The sequence below is a fragment of the Oryx dammah genome, unplaced genomic scaffold, assembly GCF_014754425.2.
Source record: "Oryx dammah isolate SB20612 unplaced genomic scaffold, SCBI_Odam_1.1 HiC_scaffold_19, whole genome shotgun sequence".
Lineage (NCBI taxonomy): Eukaryota > Metazoa > Chordata > Mammalia > Artiodactyla > Bovidae > Oryx > Oryx dammah.
In genome coordinates, this window is record NW_024070203.1 from 35091190 (window position 1) to 35103442 (window position 12253).

Sequence of the window (12253 nt, forward strand, 5' to 3'; positions counted from 1 at the left end):
GGTTCATAAATGTCATTAACTTCAGAGGGTCTCATATTTAGATCTATTATTATCATGCAATAATGTTAGCAATAGTAGTATTACTTGTCTATATTTCGTCACATTCCTTCAATCTTCTAGTGAAAGTGACAGTTCAGTTGTGCCTCTGCAATCCCACAGAATGTAGCTCACCAGACTCCTCTGCCCATGAGCTTCTCCAGGCAAGAATACTGGAGTCGGGAGCCATTCCCTTCTCTAGGGCATCTCCCTGACTCAGAGATCGGACTTGGGTCTCCTGTATTGCAAGCGGATTCTTTACCACCAGGGTAGCCACCAGGGAAGCCCCCTCATTCTTCTAAATGGCACTTAAATTCAAATAGCATAGATAAAGACTTTGTATTAAATGAGACAGCCTTCTTGTTAATACTTCTCTGAGTATCAATTCAGTTCAGTCGCTCAGTCGTGTCCGACTCTTTGCGACCCCATGAATAGCAACACGCCAGGCCTCCCTGTCCATCACCATCTCCCAGAGTTCACTCAGACTCACGTCCATCGAGTCCGTGATGCCATCCAGCCATCTCATCCTCGGTCGTCCCCTTCTTCTCCTGCCCCCAATCCTTCCCAGCATCAGAGTCTTTTCCAATGAGTCAACTCTTTGCATGAGGTGGCCAAAGTACTGGAGCTTCAGCATCATTCCTTCCAAAGAAATCCCAGGGCTGATCTCCTTCAGAATGGACTGGTTGGATCTCCTTGCAGTCCAAGGGACTCTCAAGAGGCTTCTCCAACACCACACTTCAAAAGCATCAATTCTTTGGCGCTCAGCCTTCTTCACAGTCCAACTCTCACATCCACACATGACCACAGGAAAAACCATAGCCTTGACTAGACGGACCTTAGTCAGCAAAGTAACGTCTCCACTTTTGAATATGCTATCTAGGTTGGTCATAACTTTTCTTCCAAGGAGTAAGCATCTTTTAATTTCATGGCTGCAGTCACCATCTGCAGTGATTTTGGAGCCCCCAAATATAAAGTCTGACACTGTTTCCACTGTTTCCCCGTCTATTTGCCATGAAGTGATGGGACCAGATGCCATGATCTTCGTTTTCTGAATGTTGAGCTTTAAGCCAACTTTTTCACTCTCCTCTTTCACTTTCATCAAGAGGCTTTTTAGCTCCTCTTCACTTTCTGCCATAAGGGTGGTGTCATCTGCATATCTGAGGTTATTGATATTTCTCCCGGCAATCTTGATTCCAGCTTGTGTTTCTTCCAGTCCAGCGTTTCTCATGATGTACTCTGCATATAAGTATCAGAGAAGAAAAAAGTTTTAAGGCAGTAAAACTTTAATACTGTAAAAAAAAAAAATGGCTTTTGCTACATTAGCAATGAATGTTGTTCTTTCTTCAGTTTTTAAAACCCAATAGTTGCCAAAAAACCATTATTCTCATTCATATTATTACCCTTTATTCCTTTATTCTGGAAATATTGATGAATTTTTTAAAAGACACTGCTCACTACTCGAGAGGGGAAAAAAGCTGCAAATTAGTTGATATTTTTCACTGAAATTAAAATATACTTATTACATGGAAAAGTCAGTTTTATTCATTATGGCTGAAATTGATGAAGATGACTATAGGTGAGAAAAGCATAAATAGTAAAACAAAAAATCAGTTTAAATTTAAAAAAATGTCACATATGTAATCTCACAAGAACAGGAACTGCATTTCAGCTTTACTTATTTTTATTTTTCTTAATTTTACATACATTACACATATCATACATACATACTTGTTATACAAAAGTTTATACAAAAATCCAAGTAATTTAATATCTTAAAAAGGGAGAGGGACATACTGCATTTGATTCCTAGTAGTATTCTGTTTAAATACTTTTAAATTCAGATTTCAAAGAGACAACAAATCAAAACCCATTAATTTTTCAGAAAGCCCTATGTTCACATAAATTCATCATTCAAGTATATTTTTATTGAAACAGTAAACCATCCGTCTGGATGCAGAGTCAAGCTGAATGAGCCAGGATGTTGAGAAAAGCAGAGCTTTCTCCCGGGGCTGTCATCAGCCTAGAATCAGCTTCTAAAGTACAAGATGCAGGGCATGACTGTGATTTCTAACCTGACACTATTAGATGCCATATTACAGGGCGGACAACGCAGAGCATACCTTTTATGGCTTGTCTACAGATTCTCATTAAAAATATAATACTAAAAAGAATAATCACAATGATTAGAAATTTTACTTTCCCTAATTTCTGTTTTACTCAGTTTGAAAAACAATACAACTTTTTCATTGTTGCTTGGCAACTTGACATCATACCTGAAGGAATAATTTAAACATCCTATGGACAAAATAAATACACAAACTTCTAAAAGATCTTGGTATTGTTTAGTTTATACAGTCATAATTTCCATTCTATGGATATCAATCACAGCAAATATAAAGAGTTAAAACAATATTCCTCACCAAAGGATTAACATGTTTTTAAAAAGTGAATTGTTGAGGCACAAAAATATGTGATTTGCTGAAGGTCATGAAAGGAATGAGAGGCAGAGGAAAGAGCTTGTTTTTCTCTAACTTAAGCATCTGTACTAAAACCCTAGGTTATGCCATCTTGCAAAACTAGCTCAATGCAAGAGATGCAGAAACTTAGATGCATTATTTAGGAATGTTTGTTTAACCTCCACTGCTATTATTGATAAACTTAACTTTAAGGATTTATGTGTAGGATACATGATTAGGCAACTATAAAAAGAACCATGATCATTTTCCAAATTATGAGGCATGTAGTGGGTAGCCATTCCCCTCTCCAGGGGATCTTCCCGACCCAGGGATCAAACCTGGTTTGATCTCCTGCATTACAGGCAAATTCTTTAGCAGATGAGCTACCAGGGAAGCCCATAGATTTAAGGATCTATGTTTATAATACATGATTAGAAAATTATAAAAAGAACCATGATCATTTTCTGAATTATGATGCATGTAGTGAGTTATTGTTTAAATTTGACACAACTGATTGCAGAAACAAAAGTGACAACAGAATTTCAAGCAAACAAGTTCAATGAAAGATGCTTCTTCACGTGATTTAAAAAAAAAAATACTAACTATAAACCTACAAAATTCAGAATACAGTCCTATAGATACAAACAGATTAATATAAATGTATTAAAGAGTCTTCTGGTTGATCTTTTGTTTGTTACGAAAACGTTCTAGCAAAGCACTCATTATGTTTCCAGGTATTCTTTGGTGCTTATCAATCAGAGCTTGAACAGCATCCTTCGTCTATCAAGAAAGCAAAAGAAAAGCCGTTATTCTTTTAGTTTTCAATGTAGATATTTAGTTTGTAAGGATATATACTAGTGCTTTAATATAGTATACTTTAATATAATACTTTATTTATTATTATTATTTAATAATAAATAATTATTTATTATTCATTATATTTATACTTTAATATATTTTTTAATACACTAGTACTTTAAAGAAGTCTTCCCAAACTTAGCATCTATCAATCCTCAGAATGAATGACTTCTTAGTTTTATTTTTTAATGTAATACTGTTAATTTAGCTTCAAAAGCCTTTCAGCATTCTAAGCATACAAAAAATAACAAAATGTTGCAAATTGTGTTTAATACAGAAGGTTCTTGAACTTTCATTCATGCAGTGACTCTTCAAGGTGCATAGCATTTCTTTAATTTTTATTTTATTTTATTTTGGACTATCATTGCTTTACAATGCTGTTTTAGTTTCTGGCTGTATAACAAAGTGAATCACCTATATGTGTACATATAACCCCTCCCTCTCCTCCCCCATGTGACCCAGCAGTCCTACTACTGGGTATATACCCTGAGAAAATCATAAGTCAAAAGGACACATGTACCCCAGTGTTCATTGCAGCACCGTTTTTAATAGCCAGGACATGTGAATAACCTAAATGTCAAACAACAGATGAACGGATAAAGAAGCTGTGGTACATATATATAATGGTATATATTACTCAGCCATATTTCCTACATTCACTTCATTACAGTGGAATTACAGATACTGTCCTCATGGCAACTTTCTATACCTTAAGATACACCTTAGCATTTTTCTAGCATTGTGCACCGCAATGCCCTACACACAGTAAACACTAAAAAGAACCGAAGGGGGGGAAAATCAGAAGGAAAAAAGTAGTAGGAAGTTTTCTGGCGAGCTCATTGAAGTTTCACCCCTTTCTAGCTGCCCACAACAAAATGTCAGTGGTGCTCAGGTTGAGAAGTCAAGCCACACGCACAGCATTGTGCTAACGTGCTCACGCGCATGCTCAGATGCTCAGTCGTGTCCAACTCTGTGTGACCCCATGGACTGTGGCCCACCAGGCTCCTCTGTTATGGGATGTCCCAGGCAAGAATACTAGAGAGGCTTGCCATTTCCTTCTCCAGGGGATCTTCCCAACCCTGGGATTGAACTCATGTCTCCTGCATTGACAGGTGTATTCTTTTACCATTGAACCGCCTGGGAAGCCCCCTTGTGGTAACAAATCACCTTAAAAACATCAATTTAGTTACTTCTACATGGGGCTGTATGTTCCTAGGATAACAACAGTAGCCAGCATCCACGGAGCACTTACTGGGTGGCAGACAGTTTTCAACAATGAACGTGATCAGTCACCTGTGACCCTCTGGGTACATGTGAGTGGGCTCTGTTTCTCTCCCCTAGACTAGAGGAGGGTGGTGGGGCCTGCCTGAGTCACAGAGCACACAAACAGCAGCACTGGGACAACCTGACGTGGAAACTCACAAACAAGGTTCCGTTTTCCTCCCAAGGTACTTCTACCAGACAAAGGCAATTTCTTTCTTTTCATGGAGGTCAAAGCTTTCTTCTTCTAAACATCACTTACAAAACTTTTTAATTATCAGGGCCAAGAACTTCAACCTCAACAGTACTGACATTTTAAAAAGAACAGCTCTTTGCTGTGGGGACTGCCCTGCCCACCACAGAATATCTACCAACGTCCTTGACCTCTACCCACGGGACACCAAGGGCACCACCACCTCCTGAGTTCTGTCCACTGTGACAGTAAAAATGTCCCCAGACACAGGCAGATGTCCCTTGGGGGAAAAGTCACCACTGATCCAGAACACATTTGTGGAATTAATGAGTTCATCTTCAGTAAAAGTAAAAATATGTCCTAAAACTAAAGAAGAAATAATTTACCTTTTCAGCTAGTTCTTCTGCTGTGATCTTTGGGTCGTATGGAATGGGATCACCCAAGTAGGTGCGCAACTTCACAGGAAAACCTCCGTACATGGGGGCAAATGGATAGCGGAATTTTTCATAAAGCCACCTAAACAGCCCTGTTTTAAAGGAAATGAAATCATTTTAATTGTTACATATTCTAAGCATATAATTGTAATCTTTCAAATGAATTATGTAAGACTTCAAGGAAGGTGGCAACCAGTATCATCTCCTGGCAATTAACACAACAATTTTTTTAAAGGGGAGCTTTTCACTGATGGTAACAAATGTGCCACATTAATGCAAGATGCCAGTAACAGAAGAAACTGGGGGGTGGTGAGGTGTGTGGGCCCCTCTGTGCCTTCTGCTCTATTTTTCTGTCAACCTAAAAATGCTCAATAAATAAGGTCTATTAATGAGGGGTAGGAGTGGAGATGAGCTTTCAAAAAATAAGAATTTTAAAAGACAAACCAATTACTATTATTGCAAAATAGGATAAAGACTGCAACAAAACGTTAGAGGCTAAACAGTCCAGAAGCTCAGAAATACGTGACTTACATGAATAAAAGCAAAAATGGAGCCATAAAATAAATTCAAATAAACATGAGACCAAAATACACTGAAAACCTAAGACTAAAAATACTATAAATTAGGCAAAAGAATTATTAGTGCTAAGGACCAAGTGTGAAATTTAGCAAGATTAAAAGTGGTAGTAATGTAAAATAAACTGATGGGCTAAGACTACAAAACAATTCACAAAAGGCAAGGAACATGGACTATACAATTATGAATTGTACTGAAAGTTTAAAACACTGTTTATATGTGGAAACACAGAATATACCATAAGACCCAGAGTAGTACTCAAAATAATACATTACTACACATCAATTTTTGAGATATTCAACTTTTAAGTAAAAAAGGCAGTCAAAAAATTTTAAAACCACTTTATAGTTAAAGGAACAAAATTAGGAATGATTTCTGGTATGCAAAGTTAGGAATGATTTCTGGTATGTAACTTAAATTTTAAAGAAATGACCTGAAAGAAAATTAGAAGGAACAATTATACAACAAAGGTTAAACATCACATCAACCTGCCTTCCTATTTCACATTTGAAAAAAAAAAGACCTAAGAAAACATGATATAATATCAACTATACACCAACATTAGACATAAAAGCGACAACAGAAGTTCAGGGTTTTCAGGATGAGATTTATATATGGATAGGAACTAACAATACAGTGCTAAGGGTACAAAACATAATCAAATACAGAAACCACAGGGTACAAAACAAACCATAAAAATTTCATAAAAATAAATAAGCCAACAACAAACTCCAAACAGAAAGCACATCTAATTGCTACCCTTCCTATGCTGCTGCTGCTGCTGCTGCTAAGTCGCTTCAGTCGTGTCCGACTCTGTGAGACCCCACAGACGGCAGCCCACTAGGCTCCCCTGTCCCTGGGATTCCTCAGTCAAGAACACTGGAGTGGGTTGCCATTTCCTTCTCCAATGCATGAAAGTGAAAAGGGAAAGTGAAGTCACTCAGTCTTAGTGACCTCATGGACTGCAGCCTACCAGGCTCCTCTGTCCATGGGATTTTCCAGGCAAGAGTACTGGAGTGGGATGCCATTGCCTTCTCCGATCCTTCCTATAGCTAGGTTCAAAGCTATTTTTATCAAAAATTAAAGGTAGGCAAAAAGAACTCTTTGAGGTAAGTTTATCATGGTTCAAAAAAATAAAAAGAACAAGAAGTAACAGCAATAAATGAAAGCAAATGGTATCTCCTTAGGCTGCTAATCTTAATTCAGTATTTTGTTGTCATCCATTTTTAAAGCTGTAACTTCTTCAGGAATGAGTTAGGAAGGTAGTCTGGGTAATACATAAGTCTGTTCTAAACCTCAACAATATGGTTTAACACAGAATTAGAAAATTCACTGTAAAATTTTTAAAGCCCATGATAAATAATCTTCAGTATATATGAGACTCAACAAAAATTTAACACCTAGAACTGCTATCACTTAGAACCAGTTATCACTTAGATTTAAAAAAGAAAAACACCTAAATAGCATATGCATTTTCTAAAATAAATTCAAAAGGTTTCTTTATAGTTTAAAAGTCCAAATATTTAAAATATTACATTCTAAATATTACAGTTATACTTAAAAAACCATATGAATCAGAACTTACTTGTTCCTCCAAGTGATCTAAATCCTTCTCGAATATTTTGTGTAAACATAGGAATAATGGGCTAAAGAGAGAATTTGAATTAAAAAGTAAATACATTAATCCATTTGATGTCTCTATTAAGTCACTATTGTAAAATTTTAAGGGCCTGTTTAAGTCACAAAACTAAGGTATTTTAAAAAATAAAAACATACTGTTATCACTAGTGTGATTTATAGACTAAAATTAACGTGGTATTTCTAAATATATATATATGCACATATTATATATATGCACATATATATATATATATATATAGGAAACACTACCCTCTAGTGGTAATATGCAATATTTCATTTGCCAACTTTGCTATCATTCTCAAGAACTCCTGAAACTCAAGGATTAAAGTAATCATCAATGTCATTGAGTAAAATGAATGATAATTAAACTGGTTTTAGTGGGGTACTGAATAGTATGCTCACTGAAGAAAAAGTTACAAGACAGAAATCCTCTCTATGGGGAAATTTCTATAATTTTCAATAACAAGTTTTGGCAAGATGCTTTCCTGAAATTAGTGAAACACCATTTTTGGGGGGTGAGCTTATCAAATCTGAAAATGTTCAATATCAACAAAAACTACATAAATTGTTGTTAAGTCGCTAAGCTGTGTCTGACTCTTTTTGCGACCTCATAGACTATAGCCCATCAGGCTCCCCATCCATGGGTTTCTCCAGGTAAGAATACTGGAGTGGGTTGCCATTTCCTTCTCCAGGTGATGTTTCAGACCAGGGATCGAACCCCCGTCTCCTGCACTGGCAGGCATATTCTTTACTGCTGAGCCACCAGGGAAACCCATGTATAAGACTCAACACCAAAAAAACAGGAAAAGCGTATGTATGTATGTGTGTGTGTGTATATAAACTCTTCATGTCATTAATTTTGGAGGATATCTGTTCACAAGTTCATGGTTTTTATTTTTCCGTGAATATCAATGATTAAATATGATTCTCTGGTGGCTCAGATGATAAACAGTCTGCCTGCAACGTGGGAGACCCAGGTTTGATCCCTGGGTCAGGAAGATCCCCTGGAAAAGGAAATGGCAACCCACTCCAGTATTCTTGTCCGGAAAATCCCATGGATGGAGGAGCCTGGCAGGCTACAGTCCACAGGGTTGCAAAGAGCCAGACATGACTGAATGACTTCACTCACTTAAAATGGAGGCCTTATCTAATCATAAAATAATGGATTAAGTAGCAAAGGACCATGTAAGGAGATTATGCCATAGTGAAACTGAAGTAGATAAAAAATTGAATAAAATACTTTAAAATGTACACAAAACATACTGAATTAAATGATGTTTAGAACAGATAAAATTGGTGGGGAAGGGCGAGTGTCACTTCACTTACAGTGTACCATCAGCATTTGCTAAATCAGAGTGACCTGCCTTAGTGAGCAGGGCTTGAAACATTTACATAAGCTGACATTTAAAAAGCTGTTCCTTTTCAGCTTTGGAAAGCAGTAAAAAGTGGTGGGCTGAAGGAAAGAGACTGCAGGCACAGCTTTCTTCATAAAACTTACTCCCTCACATATACCTAACTGATCACTTATTTATTATCTCTGTAACCGACAGCAGAGACTTTGTTTCGTTCACAGTTGGATCCCCAGCACCTGGAACACTGCCCAGAAAAAGTAGGTGCTAACAGACAGTATAATGGACAAACCACAGAAGGAATGAATCGACAGAACAGAAAGAAAATTCTGAGGAATTCGCTTGTGTTCTCTGAAAACAAAGGGTAGGAAACAGACAAGCAGGCATTTTAAAAACCAGTTAGGATAGAGAGAAGTCATGTAAAGAAAAGCAGTCAGACGAAGAATTTAAAATCTGATGGAGTTCATTCACAAAACTAACACCTAAGACAAAGTAGACTGACTCTTCTATAAAAAAAATCCAGATTATGATTTTTCTAAAACCACCACTAGTTTTGTAGAATAAAGCAACAGCTGGAATACTAATGTTTTAAATAGTTGCATAATGTCTTCAGAGTTGAGAAGATAAGATGCCCAAAAAGGAACAGAAAACTTCCAGCTCACTTATATACCACTTTGCCTTCTCCAACCAGTTCTGCCAGATTTACATCTACTGACTGGCATTAACCCCAAAGTTTGTATTGAAGGGTGTACTTTACAAAGATTCTTCAGGATGCATTTGTAGTTGTTCAGTCACTAAGTCATGCCTGACTCTTTGTGACCTCATAGACTACAGCACACCAGACTTCTCTGTCCTCCACTATCTCCTGGAGTTTGCTCAAATTCTCATCCATTGAGTTGGTGAAGCTATCCAACCATCTCATCCTCTGTCGCTCCCTTCTCCTCCTATCCTCAATATTTCCCAGCATCAGGGTCTTCTCCAATGAGTGGGCTTTTCGCATCAGGCGGCCAAAGTATTGGAGCTTCAGCTTCAGCATCTGCCCTTCCAAGGAATATTCAGGGTTACTTTCCTTTAGGATGGACTGGTCGGATCTCCTTGCAGTCCAAGGGACTCTCAAGAGTCTTCTCCAGCAACACAATTCAAAATCATCAATTCTTCAGTGTTCACCCATCTTTATGGTCCAAGTCTCACGCTGTACTTGACTACTAGAAAAACCACAGCTTTGACTATACAGACCCTTGTTGGCAAAATGATGTCTCTGCTTCTTAATATACTGTCTATGCTTGTCATGGGGCTTCCCAAATGGTGCTAGTGGTAAAGAACCCATCTGCCAATGCAGGAGACATAAGAGACCTGGATGCAATCCATGTGCCAGAAGATCCCCTGGAGAAGGGAATGGCAACCCACTCCAGTACCCTTGCCTGGAGAATCCCATGGACAGAGGAGGCTTGTGAGGTGCAGTCCATAGGGTCACAAAGAGTCAGACACGACTGAGGCAACTTAGAACACATGCACTAGGCTCGCCATAGCTTTCCTTTCAAGGAACAGGCATCTTTTAATTTCATGGCTGCAGTCACCGTCCGTCATGATTTCAGAGCCAAGAAAATAAAATATGTCACTGCTTCCACTTTTTTCCCTTCTATGAAGTGATGGGACCAGATGCTATGATCTTTGTTTTTTCACGTTGAGTTTCAAGCCAGCATTTTCTCTCTCCTCTTTCACCCTCATCAAAAGGCTCTTTAAGTTGCATTATCATCCTTTAATGGCTAACTCTCCAGAGGCTGGGCATTTCTAGAAGACACTAAACAGGAAAAAGCTTACCCTACAAACTTAGTACTCCAGGCTGTACCCTGGGTCTGTGGTTTCTAAATTCATGGTCAAGCTTGCTGCCTTACAGCTACAAGCATTACCGTTATTACAACTATGTACTGTAGTTCATTCCTTGCTTTGTGACGCTTTGTACAACAAGGTAGTTGCATCAGTAACCTAGAATCAAATTGTTAATGTATGTTAACAATTTGTACATGTATGTGAGAGGGAGAGACTGTGTATTCAGAATACAGTGGTCTTGGAGTCTTTGCCACAAAAATGTAACTGGGCAAGTCACTCACTACACCTCAGTTTCTTCATGTATGAAACAGGGACAATAATAAGAATTATCCCATCTCAAGGTTTTTTATAGATTAAGATAATACACATAAATAATATTACTGAAACAAATGCTATCTTCTTTTACGTCTGTTACCTGTTTTCCAATTAGAGTACACAGCCTCATTTTTATCCCAACTTATTTGGTATAATGTTACCTAAAAATTCTCAACAAAGTCGGAATTCTCAGGAATTCAGAAAATAAGAGTGATTTAGATTATACCAAAAAGCCTATAATTTTCACATGAACCTTAAATACTTGCTATCAATATTCTGTGGACCTCCATTGACAATCTAGATTTTTTTCATTTGAATTTCCATTACTTTGTTATTATACAATTTAAATGCAGCTAACCCTGCAACAACTGTCTTAAATTCTGACTCAAAGTTTATGGTAATTCTGTGAGACCAAGCAAAGGCTTTTCTAAATAAGTTACTGGTGCCATTTACAGCTATGTCCACATGCGACTGAAAGGCTTCCCTCTTGGACCTGGAAGGACCTCTAAGCTCAGGGTGGGTGGACTCACTGTGAAGTGCACTGGCTGCCTGCCGTCCTGAACTGCAAGCTCTGCTTCGGTCCCTCCGTCTCTCTGTGCCTGAGTTTCCTCATCTGCAACACTGGAATAATCACATACGTCACCTACTTACTGTGCAGAGCACCAATGCACAGCCTTTAAAAGTGCTAAGAAAGGTTGGGGGTGATGCAAGACTTATCAACAATACAGTGCTATGATGTAAGCCAGCAACGTTAAAGATTTTTATTGATTAACTTGTAAAGGACTGTTCATTAAATTTTCTCAAGTTTTGTACCAAATCCTTAAATGATCTAGGTTATCTTATTTATCTAGAAACTCAAGGATTGATGAAAGGGTTTCTTTCTCCATGTAATTTCTTTCTATCAAGCCTTCTTCCAGGCAAAGGTCCTTAAAACTGTTACTTAAGGATGAGGAATTAGAGTCCCGTGATCAATGTGGGTGATTCCAAATCTATTTTTGTCAATAGATTTACAGCTGGATTTTGAAGTGTAAAATAAAGCTTTTCTAGCTTTTATCTTATACCTTGGAAGAAATAATTCTCTCAAAATATAAACCTGAAAATTGAGCTAGGCTTTTAGCTTTTATCATTGGCTCAATGTACATTTATACTGATTTGCCTTAATTTCTAAATAACTGTGCATATATCATCTTGTATCCACAGTATTCATAAAGTCTAAAGTTTTGTTTTCTATCTTAATACATAAGATTTTTTGGAAAATAGGCTATAAATTAATTTTCTGTATCAGTAATACTATTAACCTAGACT

General features: G+C 37.5%; 1 protein-coding gene across 11 annotated transcripts in view; it reads right to left on the reverse strand.

Moving 5' to 3' along the window:
- Nucleotides 1-1674: 1674 nt before the first annotated feature.
- The window catches only part of TMEM68 (transmembrane protein 68), a 33959-nt gene continuing 23380 nt past the window's right edge, over nt 1675-12253 (reverse strand). For all 11 annotated transcript variants that reach the window (XM_040261238.1, XM_040261232.1, XM_040261240.1 and 8 more), the window contains 3 exons: nt 7399-7459; nt 5190-5329; nt 1675-3272 (listed from right to left, as the gene is read on the reverse strand). In XM_040261238.1, coding sequence (XP_040117172.1) covers nt 3156-3272; nt 5190-5329; nt 7399-7459 — 318 coding nt within the window. In that variant the 3' untranslated portion in view covers nt 1675-3155. The remainder of the gene's footprint in view (nt 3273-5189; nt 5330-7398; nt 7460-12253) is intronic.